General features: G+C 45.1%; 1 protein-coding gene across 1 annotated transcript; it reads right to left on the bottom strand.

The window, feature by feature from the left end:
* Positions 1–316: 316 nt before the first annotated feature.
* On the bottom strand, positions 317–11,615 carry znf512 (zinc finger protein 512). Its single transcript, XM_070987717.1, has 16 exons — positions 11,518–11,615; positions 10,090–10,220; positions 9,941–9,996; positions 9,748–9,806; positions 7,707–8,269; positions 7,293–7,382; positions 6,863–6,967; positions 6,633–6,757; positions 5,905–5,991; positions 5,654–5,752; positions 5,404–5,571; positions 5,075–5,272; positions 4,874–4,975; positions 4,736–4,798; positions 4,396–4,494; positions 317–4,005 (listed from the first exon to the last, which is right to left on the bottom strand). Exons 2-16 carry the CDS (start codon positions 10,187–10,189, stop codon positions 3,280–3,282), a joined length of 2,640 nt encoding a protein of 879 aa, XP_070843818.1. The 5' UTR covers positions 10,190–10,220; positions 11,518–11,615; the 3' UTR covers positions 317–3,279.
* Between the last annotated feature and the right edge of the window lie 6,761 nt (positions 11,616–18,376).

Below are 18,376 nucleotides of genomic sequence, written 5' to 3'. Positions count from 1 at the left end.
TGGATAAAGTGTCTGTATAGGTAACTTGTATCTGTGTTCTCTTTGTTAACAGTCACAATATTGACTGAAGCACCACAAGTCACATATAACATCTGCCTCCATGTGCCCCTCAGACAGCCTGAGTCCACCACTGTCCAGGAACATGTGCACCAGGCTAACAGGCCTGCAGCAGCTCACCTGGACAGGTGAGGAGCACTCCAGCAGACGGCTGAGGACCACAGGTCGAGCACGAGGTCTGACCCCTCTGATGAACCTGTGGACAGACACCTCAAGCAGCCAGTCCACTCATCAGTTACTGAAGACACAGAGACCAGAATGACCATGAATTAAACTTTTAATCATCTGTAGTTATAACACTGCTGGTACTATGAAATAGCAGCACGAAACGTCCAAAAAACAAGTAATAACATATTAAATGCACATTTTTAATGAATTATTTTCACTCAGAATAGAAATGACGTCCCACAAAATGGAAAATTTAAGTGCTTTCTGTAAGTTTATGAATGATACGAGACTACAAACTGAACCTTTATTCAAGTCTGGCCTAGATTATACAGACTGTATATTTTCTGTGAGGGTGAGGACACGAGATCAGATCAGCGTTTCATCATTTTCACTGTGAGGCTCGTTTACTCTCACTCGTCCTCTCTGATGTGCTTCCTGCTGGTCACCGTTAACAAACTTCAGTTACATATTCAAACTGGTTCGGTTCTGTTGCCTGTTGGCACTAAATTAAAAACCAGCATTAAGACAAAGAGACGCTTCTGCAGGTGAAGTAAGAGCAGGAAGTCGAGGCGCAAACGATCTGATGAAACGTGAAGTTTTATCATTTCTGGTCTGATTCTGAGCAAAGTTTCACTCAAATATTAACGTTTAGACTTTTTTAAAGACGCTCTGAAAGTAAGTACCCAGGGACCCGACTGCTTTATAAAACAGTGTAAAAACGCTGAGCGATGCTTTCTTTTGTGCCATCAAACAGGTCAAAGTGCATGCACGGTGAGAAAGATTTGGTCACAAGCGTAAGTGGACGTGGGAAGTATTTCGACAGCGAGGAAACTTCCTGAAAACTTTTACAGTCTGAACCGAATCAAGTGGAAAACAAACAAAATAAACACAATCTGCTGCACAGTCGGATTCACTTTTCTGCTTCGTTTCTTGTGAATTACAGATGCATTAATAATAAGGATTGAACAGGTGATAACCCACCGACATTAAAACCACTGACGAAGGGGTTAACCATGATCCTACTGTAATGGTTATGTTTAGCATGAGCACATATGACCACAGCGTCTGAACAAACACTGCATTTAAACTTCATTCATCTGTTAAACAAAAGGTTGAAGTGAAAATAAAAGTGAAATAAAAGCCCGAACAAAGACGACGGGTCTGAAAACTGTCTGCTCTTCTAACAAAGTGTGACAACAAAGTGAAATACTTCCCACGTTCGAGGAGGTTTTGCTCTTCCAAAAGGCATCTGACGGAGGCCGTGAAGGGCAAAGCACTTCCAACAGAACCACATCCAGTAAATATCTGTCGACAGAATACTTTTATATAGTTTGTTAAAGACAGATTAACAGATTAAAGGGAACTCCTCTTCAAATCAAGACCAGCGATGAAGTGCACAACAGAGGGGGGGCGATAACCAAATACATTCATAAATGCAAAAAAGTTGTAAAAAAACAGAAATAAAAGTGTTAAAACATCACAAACAAATGACTGACAACCATCCAGAACCAGACGCCACGACAGCAGATACAAAATGCAGATACATAAACTTTAGGCTACATGCTATCGGTTAAATACTCTGAAGCAGGTCGGTCGCTGCAGAACGAACAGAGAAGAAGAACGTCCACCCTCCATCAGCTCACTTCACCTCCACCAGGCTGCTGTTCTGCGCTCACCAGTCCTGCCTGGAATGTCTAAAACGTTAAAAAACGAAGCTTAAAAGCTATTCGACAAGAACGTCTCAGCTCAAAGGTCCACTTACGAGCTTCTCCCAGAGCTTTCGAATGCATCCTGCAGGATTCCTCAGCAGATGGAGCGCTCTCATTGGTCATCACACTGACACCATGTGACCATCGGTCAGCCTCCATCCGCAGAGGAAGACTGAGAGACAGTGGAAGTGCCAGAGAAAGTCAGTAAGGGGTCCTTGAATCTAAATTTTTTTGCTGGATTAAAATAAAAATAATTACCGCAATTCAAAAGACGCCTTTTAAGAGACCGAAGGGACACACGTCTCAAAACCGATGAGCTTCACTCGACGCCAGAGTCAATTTAAATCTGCATCGAGAGAACGGCACGGTGAGGTAGGCCGAGGTGATGCTGCCGTTAAAGGAACAGTCCAACATTGTGGGAAACAAACCTTCTTTCAGGCTCACAGCTGGTTTAAGAGCGGAGCTGCAGCCTGGAGGCAGCTAGCTTAGCTTAGCATAAAGAGTGGAAGCAGGGGGAAACAGCTAGCCTCGTTGTTTTCATGTTCCAAAGGACACCAGCTAACACCTCTAGAGTTCAATAACAGGTGGAGGCTTCTTCAGCAGTTCAATACTTGATCTTAGCCGTGAACCAGGTTGCATTCGCTGTCATTTCAGGTCAAAAAAGTAAAATTTAGTCAAAAACTCACTGATGGAAATGTGGTACAGGAAGGAACAGAGCGAGAGGAACCCAAGCCAGACAGAGCTGATCCTCTTTTCTATCGCTTTTTACCACAAAAGTGACGTTTCCAACGTTACTCAGCCCAGAAAAGGCCCATCAGCTGTGAGGAAAAGTGGTGAGAAGAAGTATGAAGTTATACAGATCATACTTAAGAGGCACAAAATGTTTTCAGAGAGGGAGACTACACAAGTCTAACAAAATACTCCACTGCAGCGTCCGCTCTCAGCTGACGTTTCCCTTCAGGTAAACATGACGGGCAAAGGGTTTATCAAACGCTTGAAAGGAATAAGACACGTTCAGAGTTGGTGAAAAGAATCTGTTACAGATAATCACACAGATAAACGCTATACTATAATTCTCAAGGCTATACGACGACAACCATTTGAAGACAGAGAGCGAGCCTCTAACCCCGGAGTGAGCATAGTCTCATATCCACAGCGAGCTCCTGCTGAAGGTCATCGCAGCTCCGCCGTCAGCTGCCGTGTCACCACACACAGGTTTGTCTTCCTCTAGCTCACACCGTCACGGCTAATAAAGACGGACGGACGGACGCCCGCCGTCTTCTACCTTAAAATCAGCTCTGGAGCGTGACGAGCGCTGGGCGAAGTGTGAATGTCGGTGCAGATCTTAAGTGTTCCTCTGTCGCTTGGCGGCGTCAGAGCGGGGCTCCATGACGCCCGGCCGCTTCAGATTCCACTGGTCGATCTGTCTCTGCCGGTCCTGCTGCTCCACCTCTGATTCGCTGGATGAGCTGCCAGTATTGCTGCTGCTACTGCTACTGCTGCTGCTGCTGCTGCTGCCGCCGCCGCCGAAAGCGAAGCAATCCTTCCTCTTCCCATCGGCCTTCCCCCTCTCCGTTCTCCTCTCCCCCTTCTCTCTCCTTTTATCCTCCACCATCCCGCCGCCGTCCTCTCCACGTTTGTCCACACCAGCCATTTCCATCTCGATCGGGGTCTGCTCCGGCCTCGGCACGGCTCCCCTCCGGTCCATATCCACCCACATTGGCCCGGGAGGAGGCTCTAAGGGGGTGTAGTGGAGCATCGGTTGCTGGAGCTGGGCGTCCACCTGTGGGGGGAGGTTCTGGTGCTCTGGGTGGAGGAACTGGGCTTGGTGCTGGAGGTGGTGCAGTGGTTGCAGAGGGTGCTGCAGGGGTTGGTGCTGGAGCTGGTGGTGGTGGTGGTGCTGCTGCTGATGATGGTGGTGATGGTGGTGGTGGTGGTGATGCTGCTGGAGGTGATTGTGGTGGTACTGATCCACGATCTGTTTGTCCACATTATGGACAAACTCCTTCGGCTGGTTTTTGAGGAACTTCTCAAACTTCTTGGAGGCCTTTTTGTTTGTCACAAACCAGTCCTGAGGTGGAGGAGGAGAAGGAGGAAGAGGAGGAGGAGGAGGAGGAGGAGGGAGAATACAAAGTTAGGGGGGAACTCCTCAGAGTCTGTTACACACACGTTAATACAAGCTGAAATACAGATCTGATGTAGGAGTAAACATGCACAGAACAGATGCAGATATTTGTTTTCCTTTGACACAAAATGTTCAAATTTTGTGCATGATTTTCTTGAGGGAGTCTGGGGCTGGTTTTCTGCCGCTTCACACGCAGACAGAGATCTGATCTCAGCGAGGACGCATTAAAAACACCAGCTGTAAACACAAAGCCAAGGTCGCATCCCATTTCAGTGCCAGCTGAGGAACAAACAGAGATCAGGAAAGTCAGGAAACGAGCTTCCAGTTAATTGTTACCTGTGAATGAACAGAGTTGATGTGATATTTCACTCCACTTTCAGAGTTAAACTCTTTATTGCAGATCAGACATCTGTATTTTCCAGCCTCGAAGTCGCCCTGAAATCAGTCCAAAGGACACAAAAGAGCCATGAAATGATGGTCAGTCTGTGGACAATGTGATTTCATTTTCACAAACTCTGTGCACCTCGTTAAAAAGTTTGTTTTTCAGTATAATTCAGTACTTTTCAGACTATTTCACAATTAATACTTTTACTCTGCCACTAATCCCAATAAGCACCACTGCATGTTCAACGGACGGCGTGTTTGATCCCAGAGACAAAGGGAGGGGCTGACGTACCCTCGTGCAGAGTCCCAGGTGAGCTTTCAGTCCTGACACGCTGGTGTAGGTGCAGCCGCAGCCCTGACGACACAAACACGTACATTACAGAGAGACACTGAACGCAGCTGAAACTGCGAGCGTGCTGCTGCTTCCTACCTGGTTGGGACACTGGACCTTCCTCTGCAGCTTCACCTCGTTCTTCCACTTCCTCAGCACCTCTTGGCTGAAGGCCGGCAGGCCTGGTCGGGCGTACTTCAGCTGGAAGGACGGCATGAAGAAGACGAGGTCAGTGAAGGTGTGACAGCCTGTTCATTCACACCTGATAAACACGTTCAGGACTAATCGCGCTCCTCTTGCCTTTTTGTCATCTGGCACCAGGTCTGACTGGAACTTCCTCTTGGGCCAGTCTTTGGGCAGCTCGTTGTTGGCGATCTCGGCCAGGTGGAAGTTCGCCACCTGGGCCGACGCTCGCTGCACCCTGCCGCTGGCCGTCCTCTCGGGGTTGGCCTCCCTGTGGGCCTTCAGCGCCTCGTCTTCCTCGTTCTTCTGGGGCGTCTGGGTAACAGATGTTTGAATACACTGTGATTTCACCCAGAGCAAACCAGGCAACATCATTTCATTTTGTGTCGTCTCGTAATCTGCCATCAGCTTCTTTGGCCTGACATGAAGCAGACGCCATGACTCACGGGAGCATGCTCGGACTTCAGGTGGTACTCCAGACCGGCCTTGGACTTGTAGGCTTTCCCACAGTGAGAACAGTTCAGCAGCATCTTCTCCAGCTCGGACTCCTCCTTCCCACACTTCTTCATGTGGTAGACGTAGCCCATGATGCTGGTGAAGGCAGCACTACAGCCCTGAGAGGAAACACATTTGACCTTGAGCTTCATCTTTTCTTAACTTATCTTAACAAAGCTTCTGTCTTAGATTAACACTGACCTCTTTAGAGCACTTTAATTTGCCCAGCCTCTTCAGGATTTTACGCAGTTTGTCTTTGATGACGCGATCGTCCAGGTCCTTGGCGTCGTCCGCTGAGGGCTGAAGACACACGTCACGTGAGACACACAGTGAAGCTAAGACACACCTCAGTGGGTGGACAACACACCCACGAAACTACACAGCAGAGAGATCAGCTGTGTGTCTGAGTTAGAGGAAATAATTCAACGTCTGAAAATGGAGGAAGGTCTTACCAGATAGCTGTGGTCTGCCATGATGTGATACTTCATCCCTGTGGAGGACTTCAGCTGCTTCCCACAGTGCTGACAGGTGAAGGGTTGCTGCACACAGCAGATTAAAGTCATGTGCCATTTGTCTTCTCTAGATAACAGCAGATTGTATTCAGTGGTAGTACTCTGGGATACTTCTATGCTGTATGCGAGGGCTTCACCAGACTATCTCTGTGAAAGACCACATTGATTTAGACCGTATTAAATGTCTTTATGTGTCCCATTTTCCCGTGTTTTTGTATCTAAATGACTGACGACAAAGCAATTTTCAAAACTGGTTCAGTGCTGAGTGAGAACGCTGCGACGTCACCGCTGCAGCGGTCCACGTATGTCCACTGAAGGAGTTTGTTTTTGCCAGCGACGGCTCAGATTGTCATCCTAACTGTGTGGCAGCGCTATGGAGAGGACGACCACAGAGACAGACCTTTTTGTTAAAGAGTCAGATCCTTTTTGTTCGGCCAGACGCAGCAGCTGCATCGCTGCTGTCGAAGCCACCAGACTCTATTTACAAAAACACTGATTTTAGCATCGTGAACACGCTTCGTTCAAACTCCACAGAAACTAAATAAAACTCAATACTAACTGTGCTTTGGTTGAAATAAACTCTTAATTCACAGAGTTAGATGTGAAAATATGTATTTTTCCCGGTAATAACGGGATAACGGACACTATGGTTTGAAGACAGTGCTCACCAGTCTGCAGTTCTCCATGTGCTTCTTCAGCCCCTCCACAGTCTTCCTGCTCACACTCTTACATTTCGGACAGGTGACTCTGCCTTTGGCCACAATCTGGAGCTGCCAACGCTCCTCTTGACTTCCTGGTGGATGTCAACAAATGAAGACGTTATTTCATTAATTTTGGCTGAGACAGTGGGGATGGAGGACAGAAGGTGAACAGGTGCTCAAAGACACGCCTGCCTCACCTGGAGGGTAGGTGGGAGGCTCCTTCTTGGTGGAGGGGACGGTGGGCTTCTGCTCCTCGCTGGGTTGGACCGTTGAAGCCTCGGCAACACTGGCTCCGTCTGAACCTGAAATATTCACGTCAAATAAGTGGATTTTACTTTGACCCAGAACATCTTCTGACAGTCATTCGCTGCTTTCTCTGCTGCTCTTTGTCATCGCAAAGAAAATCAGTTTGGTCTGCACAGACAGCTGCCAGAAGAATTACAGGAAGTTCATTTCCCCTCAGTGAAACTCAGGTTCATCATAAACATGGAATCAAAGTGCGCCCTCCACTGACCAAACAGTGACACTGCCAGCGGGTTCGATTTCTCTTTATTCTGCATTAATTTCAACTCATGAGGACGTGTTTTAAGAAAGACTCGAGGACATGTGGACGTCCATCACACTTACAGGAGTCTCTGCCCTCTGGTGGCTGAGGGAAGTTATTGACAGGCGGGCTTCGCTCCATCTCCACTCTCTGGACTTTCTTCATGTTCAAGTCTTCAGAGAAACACAAGCGGAACAAAGTCAGCATCCAAAACCACAAAACCACAAAAGCAAACAATATCCAAGAGTCTTACACACACCAACCCCCCCCCCCCCCCCCCCCCCCACACACACACACATTAGGGATTTAAATACTTTTAAATATGTACACATATGGAATCAGAGCACTTGTTTATAAAGCAGAGGAGCGGCTGCCGTCAGTCAGGATCCAACTATCATTTCCACTCTGAGATGTAAAATATTTGACATCAAAAGTGTGAAAAAGGAAAAAGGGGTCTTGAGAAACTCTGTCCTTGACTCACGAGGACGAGCACCCACCAGGTCTCCAGACATGGCCTCTGTCTCTGCCCGCCGTGCTCCAGGCCTGGTCTTGGCTTCGGCCGGTTCCCCACGCCTGCTCTGGCCCCGACGAGGCCCGGTCTCTTCCTGGGTCCCTGCCTGCGTTCCAGGCCTGGTCCTGGCCTCGATCTCTGCCGGCCGCCCAGCCCTGCTCAGGACCGCGGTCCCGGCCCGTCATCCAGGCCTGGTCCGGTCCGGCGTGGGTCCTGTCCCGGCCCGGAATCCACGTCTGGTCTTGACTGGAGTGTCCCGCCCGGTCTCTGCCGGAGCTCCAGACCTGCTCCTGCGGTCGGTCTCTACCCGGGGCCCAGATGTCGGGGCCTCTGTCCCTGCTGGGAGTCCAGCTCTGGTCCTGCTCCCTGCTGGCCTCCGGGCCTTGAGGCCACATGTCCTTCACCACCAGCCTCGGAGGCAGCCTTGCCGTGGGCGGGGCCATGGACCCCGGGTCTGCCCCATTGGCCAGGCCACCTGATGACATCACTGAGCAGCTGGTGGTTGGGTAATCTACTGTTCCTATGGAGACACTCTGGAGGTCCTCGTACCTGATGAGAAACGACACTCCACACCTTTTATTTGGGAAATGAAAGTTTTTGAAGTGCTGAGCAGATTATTTACTGTCCTTTCTGAACAACAGTCTGTGTGTCTGTAGCTGCGTTTCCATTACCCCTAGAAATGCGCAAAACCTAAATATCGCAATAAAATACTGGTAATGGAAACACCTATATTTCGAAAATCCTCTCAAATATCGCAAAAACATTTTTACGCTCTCATGAGGTGGTTTTTCAGACGTATCGATATAAAAGTGTATCGCAAAAGTGTAATGGAAACACTTTTTTCGCATTTAGATGCGCTTCCGAGTAGGAACAGCCTCCCGGGGGCATGACACATCTGGTGCCACAAGAGGTTCAAGAACATCGCAAAGCTCGTTGAACGTGGCCCGGGTCATCCGAAAATGTTGTATCCACAGTTCGTCTGTGAATTCCTCATTTACAATCTTCTCCCAGAAATCCCTTATTCGTGGCCGCTGCCACACATAAGGGCTTTGCCTTTGAACAGTTATACGTTGCCTCCGCCTTCTGTTCATAATAAGTACAGCAACAGCCGTAGCGGCTCCTGAGATCAGTGCACCGAGACGCATAACGCTTTCGGCCATCTTCCAGTCTCGCGGGACGGCCGAGAATTTACGAGAATTTCGGTTAGTTCGCAAAACACCGTTCAATGGAAACACCTGCAAGTAGCACTTGAACTTTGTCGAAATTTCAGAAATATCGCTTTTATTTTGCGAACAACTGTAATGGAAACGCAGCTTGTGTGTCTGTCTGTGTGTCTGTCTGTGTGTCTGTGTGTCTGTCTGTCTGTCTGTCTGCCTGTCTGTCTGTCTGTCTGTCTGTGTGTGTGTCTGTCTGTCTGTGTGTCTGTCTGTCTGTCTGTGTGTCTGTGTGTCTGTCTGTCTGTCTGTGTGTCTGTCTGTCTGTCTGTCTGTCTGTCTGTGTGTCTGTCTGTCTGTCTGTCTGTGTGTCTGTCTGTCTGTCTGTGTGTCTGTCTGTCTGTGTGTCTGTCTGTGTGTCTCTGACAGGTGAGACGCAGCCTGATGCACATTCACTGCACGACCGACCCGCAGGACAGGAGCTCACTGCAGAGACACTGAAGACAAGGTGTTTCTGACTGTGTGGCAGATGTCCCTGTTAGACGTGTGACGGCAGCTCGAGCGTCCTGCGGCTGAATCAGACAGACCGGCTCTGGTTTGATCTCCTGTTTGACTTCATGAAGCAGTGATTTGTCGAGAGTATCTGAACAGTTCGGACAGCAGCTGATTAAAGCAGCTACTAAAGACGCTCGAAGAGCTTCAGCTTGTGTTTCCAATACAGCTGACATTCATGGGAAGTGTAATAACGTGCACTTAAGGGCTGTTATTTATTTATTTATCTATCTATTTTTAAATGTCAAGACAGATCCATCAGCATGCAGAGCGTGCAGCATCTGTCACGCCATTGGTCACAAATCAACAGGTGTTTCTTACCTTTTTCTGCCGTAAGTCCTCTTCATCTTTACAGCATCTTCGGCCTGAGACTCTTCATTCTAAAACACCCGAGTTCAGAAGAGTGAGGCGGAGATCCAACGGTTAGCATGAAGCTAACAAATTCTGATTATCAGAGGGCACAAATGGACAAACGCTCAGACTAATCAGAATAATAACGTCTCCTCACTCTCACCTTCGGGTATCCGGCTGAATTGGACTCACAGCTTCTCTCTGGCATCCGCTGAACAACTGTTGGAGGGCGGGAAATAAACGTCATTCAGTCAGAGGGGTGACACGGCGTCTTTTCCCTGTTAAAACCAGCTGCTCAGACTGGTTCCTCACCTGGACACGGCACTCCACCTTTAGCTTGTGACTGGACAGACTTTCTCTTTCTTGGCACATACAGAGGTGACATGTCCCCGCCGCTGTGTGCAGGGTCCATGCTAGGACAGCCAACTCTGCAGAGACCACCGCTGAACACAAAGAGGAGAGCGTCAAACATTCACTCTGCGCCTGTTTGCAAATCTGACGAAAGCGTCAGAAATGTCAAATAAAGCTTCCGCTCGGTTACATAATTCTTAATTATTTGCACGTCTGTGTTTGTGATGCATCTTCTCAGCCGTTAATGTACGAAATTAAGCAATCAATGATTGATGTTTTCTGATGTACTGAAAGGTATTTCTGAGGTGTACTGCTTCAACACAAAGACGATAATTGTGAATTTACACATTTGGCTGAAAGTTAAAGTTTCCTTTAAGCTTTTTTAATCTCTCCAAAACTAATGTTTCTTATTTACATACTTTACAAATGTCTTCCACAAATATCCACAATATTTGACGAAGCAAATTAAACGTTTGCAGATACAGTTTTAAATGATCTGGTGTTTGTCTCTGATGTTCATTTTGACACAAAACTACAAGTCGTAGTTTGTTTATATCTTTGACTCACTAAGAAATGAATTTAGGTAATTAATACAAAATAGGAATCAGCTAAAATCTTATAAAATAATGAAAATGAGCTCCACCTTCAGCAGCTGCAGCAGTCAAGTGATGGACACCTGAATGCATCATTAGCTATAACCCTGTCATGCATACTTTTCTTTTTTAAGTATGCTTTTTGGTTTAATACTTTTATGTTTCTACTTAATGAAGAGTCTCAGAGCAGGACTTTTACACTTCAGCACTGCTGTCTCTGAAGCCTGCTTCAGCTCCAGCAGGCTGCTGGTTAAACATGATGCTGCTGCAGAGCAGCGACGGTCGGCCGTACGGCACACGGTGCGGTTCACGGTGCAGCCGTTAATGTTTACACCGCGTGCAGTGTAAACATCACGCCTGAGCATCTGAACGCTGTTTGTGTGTGGCTGCGTCCCTCGCATGAGACGTTCAAGGCCACTAACGGTCCAAAAAAACCGAACCGAACCATAACGACAGAAACCGTCCAAGCAGTTGAAATGTAGTTAAAGTGTATGATTTTTTTTTTTCTTTTTGTCGGTAAATTCAGCCATTTCAGGGCTGAAGAAGAGACTTCAGACCACCACCATCATTGTCTGTGTGGATTAAAAAAAACAAAACAAAAAAACATTAAAATTTTCCTTTTGACGACGACGATCAAGAAAACGCGTCTGCAAACTGCGGCTGCAGCTGAACTGGTGTTAGCTAGCTAACGAGCCGTTTTCACCGTAACCTGTCCGGTCCACCTTTCATTGTTTCTTAACGGGGGAGGAAATACGAGAGAGAGGGAGACAGAGAGGGAGGGAGAAGGAGAGCCTACCGTCCTACAGCTCACTCCCTCCGCAAGGACGGTTAGCCTCCATGTCTTCGAGCCCGGCCTCCTCTGTCGCCTTTCCCCCGGCAGTGATACCGCCAGGACGGCTAACATCAAGCGAGGCCTGATCCGGGTGTTAAAAAACTCCGAGACACGACCCGAACTGTGACGGCCTCTTAATCCGGACCCGCACACTCGTACACCGGCATATCTAAACCCAGTGGATGAGGGTCTTCTCCGGCGGAACGCCCTCCTCCTGCTGGAGAGAACAAATAAGACCCGCATCTGCTGCTGCCTTCATGGCCTGTGGGAAACCCCGCCATGCAGGAAAAGCACACAGCCCTGGACGCCACAGCCTCGTCAGAAGAGTTTCATGGTTTATCACATCATTCATTAATCCTGAGCAGTGGTGGAAAGTAACGAAGTACATTTACTTAACGACTGTACTCAGGTACAATTCTGAGAGTGTTTTCATGTTGCACTACATTTTGGAGGCAAATATTGTACTTTTACTGCTACTACTACATTTATTTGATAGCTTTAGTTACTTTGCAGAGTTAGATTCTAAATAAACTGATATATTATGATATATTATGATCGGTTGAATTATGCAGCGCTAGCAGTGTGTAAAATTATAAAAATGAATGCATGAATGCATCACTAATTATTATCCAGTAATACAAACTCATACAAACAGTATACCTCAAATCTGTACTTAAGTACATTAATTAAGTATATTTCAGCACAAAATGTAAAGTTGTTGTTGTTTTTTTTATCCACCTTAATGGACTACAGCAGTACTATACATTGTGTACTTGTATGCACTGCTATATATATTCCAATGATATAATATATCATGCTAAACTCCCCTCTGAGGATCAATAAACTTTTTCTTTTCTGATGTAATTATAGGACAATTCTGCATGAGTACTTTTACTACTGATACTTTGAGTGAACTACATTAACTTCCATACTTTTACACATGTAACATTTTGAATGCAGGATTTCTACCTGCGATGGAGTATTTTGATATTTCTGTAGTGCCGCTTTCACATCAGTAAATGACCTGAATGATCACCGATCAATGAAAAGCCATTGATATGAACGTATTCTACATTTCCTCTGCACCTTTTGTTCTGCGTGTCTGGTCAGTCATAGGCTCTTTCACAACGTGGCAACACTTATCAATTCTTATCAATCGTATAAAACTGATCTGTACATTTTTAGTAAATTATTGATCATATCACCATTAATGCAGCCATATAATTCATGAACCCTTTATGAAAGGTGCCTCGTTAGTGGAAGGTACCAAAGTGGGATCACTGCCTCTCCCCTGACACAATATGTGCATAAATGTGTTGAATTATACACTAAATAAGTGAGTCTGCAGCTTTTTTAATAATTTCAAATGCTTTATTTATTAATTATGTGCATATGCGTGTCAGCTTCCTGCGGTCATGAGACCCTGAGGCGTGGTCAGATTAACTGCTTGATGGGAGAAAAGGAGATGTTGTGCATTGTGTGCTGCACTTCTGCTGGAGCTCATTAAGCTTATTAAGCATTTTCATTCATCATTGTAACATGGGAAAGAATTTCACACTTAAAATGACTTAAAAAAGACAAAACATGACACCTGTGAGGCAGTGGAGCACTAACAATTCCACTGCCTGGTTCAGAATTCGAGTGTGTGGGTGGCGTTTGCGTTAATTCAATATACAAGTTGAAATTAATTTAACACAATGGGCCTTTTCCTAAACACCAGGTAATATCCCTCATGCTGTAACAAGCTCTAGTCACCGAGTCGAATACCGAGCAGAGACGGCTTCAGCTCAGACAAATCAGACCTAACAATGTGATAATTGCAGCATGGAAAGTCTGAATTTTCTCTCAGTGCTTCTCAGTTATGAGTCATGATGAATCCTGAGTGCACAGCAGTTAATTCCAACTGAACGCAGCAGGATCTCAATGAGTAATGCAACCACTCAGATACACCGAGGGGGGGCGAGAGAGGGGCTGCCGTGGTGTTTGTTTGGTATTAAGACAGCTATTGATCATTCCACAAACCCAACCCACTGACACAGAGCCCGCTGTGGCGTTCAGGGACCAGACAGCTGACATGTTACTTCAAGTAGGTAATATTTTTTACTTTACTTGAATTCACTGATCAGTTTCGTGCCTGATGTGCATTTGTTCCTCCTCCTCAATCGTAAAAACTGACTTATTTTATTTATATTTTCCAAAATGTCTGAATGCATCAACAGGATGCATTACAGTCATAGAAGCTTTCGAGCAGTCAGTGAAGGCAGCAGTGGGAGGGTGTGTGTGTGGGGGGGGTCCTCCTGGCAGCAGGCTGTCTGTGTGAGGAGGTGGGCAGGACGGGAGCAGGCAGGCAGTACATTTGCCAATATTAATGTTTTTATCAGAAATATCCAAGTTTCTAATTGGATCCATGAGCAGTGTGGATTTCTTCCATCATTATCTTTATGAATGTGTCTATACTGTTTTGGCAGAAAGCCTAATATTTATTCACAATGTGCAGCATATACAGTCTTTGGCCACTTTATTAGGTACACATGTGTGATGTAATGCGACCCAATACACCTGTTCTGCTACAAAGCTTCTTTTATTTTGACTTTCATATTCAATACATTTGTTCATACAGCTACACGAATGAGCACAGAGGCCATAGTTAGTGATAGACACTGGACAGCATGGGGGGGGGACAGAAATGAAAAACAATGTTCAGCATAAAGCACTTCTGCACAACAGCGCCTTTAACTATGACATAAACAAGCAAGTTTACTCATTTCTGACAAGAACTAAACATCGTAAAGCTCTTAAAGGTTGGATTTCTGGGAGTGTGAGCAGATGCTGCTAGAACGAGATCATTTTGAATAACATGCAACAGGTGAACAGCTGACCTGGCAGAATGTGAATCTGTCCTCTGTGATCAGACTGTGTCCACTGTCCATGTCTTCAGATCACAGAGGGACAGTCCTCTTTGTGAAGCAGCTCACTCACTGCAGGCACACGGGTCAACGTCTCTGCATCTCTGCACGTCCTCTCTAGTGGTGGACTTGAGAACATGCAGCTTGTCAAAGCAAAAGTGAAAGTGCTTCAGGGAGGTGCCACAGTCATTTTCTGGTCCGGGGGACAGACATGCCAGAGACAGAAGCGACAAACTATCAATCTATTTCGTAAGTAGGCATGTGAAAACTGTTTGCAATAATCCCTGAGAGGCTGTGAGCTGCTGACTACCTGCCACGCATCAGAGTAAGATCTGGTTACGGACCTCTGAGGTATTTCTAAGTGCATTTTGTGGGCTGGTACTGGTTTGTACAGAGCAGCTGTGAGCAGTTTGTGAGGCATATACAGCTGCTTCTTGTCCAGCTTGATTTCTTTTTGTTGAATTATGTCGACTAAAGGTTCATGTCTGTTTCTTTATCTCTTCCTCAGTGACATGGAACAGGAAGTGCAGCAAACTGGTGAGATGACAAGTGTTTCATAAACAGATAACATGTGTTGCTCTGTTAAAATAACATCAAAGCTGCTTTAACAGTGTTTTGTGTCAGAACTGGATCATCTGACATGATGTAATATAGGAGGGAGGGGTTTCTCACAGGGCGTTATCAGCTGAGCATGGCCAGCACCAAACGACAGACAGGCACAGCTTGCAACTAGCTGGTGAGCACAATGCAAGATTTAGCAGCTCAGGATCCAGAAATCTCTTGCATAATTAAAGATCCCTCTAGGATCAGCAGATGAAAGTGATGCTATTTTAGATTTTGATTTCATGCTAAAATCACATCAGAGTTTGACTGACAGCTTTCACGCCCGCCTTAACAAACTGTGGACAAACACAGTGAGTTTAATCGAGTCCACAGGCTCCTGCATGCATGTCTTCTCTGTCTTTAGTGTCATGGAAAAAGTTCTTCGTCGTCTTGGCGGGACAAACAAAGGGGGCTCATCTCACCATTGTCGCAAAGCTTGAATCCTCCGGCCAAAATGAAGTGGAGTCTGCTGAAAGAAGTGACTACATTCTGCTTTTCTGTCCCGTCGCTTCACGAGTTGGGACGGACGTCAGCGAGGCCCTGGAGACCGTTCCAGGTAGGAAACGCCTTCGAAAATTGTTTGGCCAGTTTCACTCTGATTAAAAAGTATACAGAGTTTAACCAATCACATGGAAGCTCCTTATTTTGGTATAAAAAAACATACCAATATCTTCTGACGTGAAATTTCTGTTTTTAGCAGTTCTTCTGCTGGTGTTTCCAAAGCCTAAGCAGGACGAATACTGCCTCTAAAAACAGGAATCAGCTTCCATGTTTGATGGCTGCCTCAAGCAAACTTTCTAACCAAGAAAAATTCTCTGTGGAGTTCACGTGTTTCCTCCAAAAAAACAAAAAACAAGACAAAAAAACATAGTCAAATAAAAGGCGGGTCTACTGGCTGCTTATTATATAATCATTATAATCTACATAATCAGCACCTTGTTCTGTGCTACTCATCTAAAGTGTTGTGTTTGTAGTAACATATAAGCACCACAAGATGGCAGTAGTTATATTTCAAGTGCCATATAGGAACCCTGCAAGTTTTCCACAAAATATTCCTGCAAATGTTTCACAATAAATACTTTGTTAAGAAACAGAGGGCTTTTAATTTGAAAGTAATGCAGGAAATCATGAGTTGTGTGAACAGTGATATGACCAATTATACTTATGGAACAGAGGTAATTATAAATAAAGGCCTGTTTCTAATACAAGTCAGTTTCAAATAAAGGCCTTGTTACCTTCTGCAGCTGAGGTAAATTAAGGTAAATTAAGGTAAATTAAGGTAAATTCAGTATGTGGATTATCCACGTTTATTGAGACACTGTTTCTGGAAACAGATGTTGCTTCTGACTTTTTAAATTGTCATTTTTCAGCAGTATGAACGTCCCAAATTCAATTTAATGTAACTGTAAGCAGAAAACTACATTAGTGTAGTGTAATTCATTCAACTGAGAAAGAAGTGTTTTTCTGAATGAATGAGATTATTATGTTGTGTTGAGTAATGGGAATTGTTAATTCTCAAGGACCTCGTGAGTCACACTGTAGGCTGTATTATAGGCAGCTCTGGGTGTGTCTGTTTTTCCTGTGGTGGGTTTTTAAACATACAGGTAGTGTAACAGCCGGTATGAACAGCGCCTCTGTGATCCCACAAACCAAAAGGATCTTTAGTTTCATCTTGTCATCGCTGTCTGTGCGCTTACAGGTGGAAAACCAATCATTCTGGTGGTGATGCATCACACCTTCAGTCCTAACTATGTTTTAGCCGAAAGCCGAAGACAGGTGAACAACCCGAGCGTCCGTCTCACTGTGGACTGTCTGTTCCACGAGGGCCAACTGCTGACGTGCGAGCGCAATGATCGCGCCTGGTCTGAGATCAAGAGGTTTCTTGGAGTTTCTGATTCCTGGGTAATGACTAGATTTACTCTGAGATGATGCACATGATGTAGCTTCATTAATACAAATCTGTTGTGACTCTTCTTTCTTTCTTTCTTTCTTTCTTTCTTTCTTTCTTTCTTTCTTTCTTTCTTTCTTTCTTTCTTTCTTTCAGATCTTCCGAGGCAAATGTAAGTGCAACGCTAACAGTGAACTTCAGATTTCAGATGAGTCTGTCTTTACACTTCACTCACATAGCGATGTGTACATTAAAAGAGGTGGTCTGTCCATACTGGCTGTGAAGTGATACCTTACTGGTGGGACTCCAGTATAACAGACCAAACCTCAATCTGTGAAGAAAAGGATCGCGTGCTGCCAGATACCTGGACAGCATTCAAATACATTATGTAGAGCACTGGTTTGAAGGTGAAAACAAAGAAACTCCCGATTGTAAAGAAATGTTGGATTTTCAGATGACTAATTTCTGTGTTTTTTGTTGTTTTAGGTCGGAGGAACCGTTGGTTGGTGCTTGCAGTTGTTGCACTTGTTACTGTTGGTGTAGTGATCATTCTGGCCACCACTTTAACCCCAAAGAAATAACAAAGATCTGTGCTGACTGTCACGAGCCTGCGTAAGAAAACTCAAAGGAACGTACTACCAGACTGACAGTATTATAACAATAAATGATTCCTGAAGGGGCGGAATAATTTTGCCATGTAACGCATGTGTAATCATCCACAAATATGTAATAACTGAATGATTAGTGTTGTTATTATTGTAGTATAATTGTGAAGGATGACTGATTTTTGTGGAGCTTATGACTAATGCCAGGCATGTAATGTAAAAATAATATTCCATATTCACTGTGAACTATTCAGCCATTCTTCAAAGTCAACACTAAGAAACTACATCAGTTAAAGAGTGAGGGTCTTTCTAGGACAGGTCCATCTTAAAAATGTAATGATATTCATTCATTCGACCTTTATTTTAACTTGTAAATACATCACTTCCAACACAGCCCAGTAAAAATATCATACTCGTGACATAATATGCTCAAATGTACACAGAAAGGTTTAATGTTAATGTAAGTGACAAAATCTTTTATGACAATGTCTGAAAGCCGGAGTCACGTCCAAAGTTACTTCATAACCCCGGTATCTGTGCTTTTTGTGGCATTACACATTTAAATGTAGCGTGTCGTTGAGTCACGTGTGGTCTGATCAAGTTTCTAATGAGGACAATACATTTCTGAAAGGCAATGGATGTCACTGCTTTGTGCTCACTCAAATATCGAGCTTTTATGTTTTAGTCATGAAGAATAAACAAAAACGAATCAGATGAAGTGACTGCATCGTATTTGTGGAGCTCGTCTCTGCTGCATTGCTGATGAACAAACATGATGTACTCCTGAAATGAGGAAAAGGTCTTTACCAGCCTCACTGTGG

This window comes from Chaetodon trifascialis, chromosome 19 (genome assembly GCF_039877785.1).
Source record: "Chaetodon trifascialis isolate fChaTrf1 chromosome 19, fChaTrf1.hap1, whole genome shotgun sequence".
Classification (NCBI taxonomy): Eukaryota; Metazoa; Chordata; class Actinopteri; order Chaetodontiformes; family Chaetodontidae; genus Chaetodon; species Chaetodon trifascialis.
Note: the sequence above shows the minus strand (reverse complement) of the source record. Positions and strands in the feature narration are given on the sequence as shown.

Excerpts from the sequence above, each read along its gene's own strand:
- znf512 (XM_070987717.1), bottom strand. The coding sequence starts at position 10,189 with ATGGACCCTGCACACAGCGGCGGGGACATGTCACCTCTGTATGTGCCA. Across the intron at positions 8,270-9,747 it reads AGGACTTACGGCAGAAAAAG|GTACGAGGACCTCCAGAGTG; the intron begins GTAAGAAACACC and ends GTTTCTCATCAG. Across the intron at positions 7,383-7,706 it reads AGGCCATGTCTGGAGACCTG|ACTTGAACATGAAGAAAGTC; the intron begins GTGGGTGCTCGT and ends GTTTCTCTGAAG.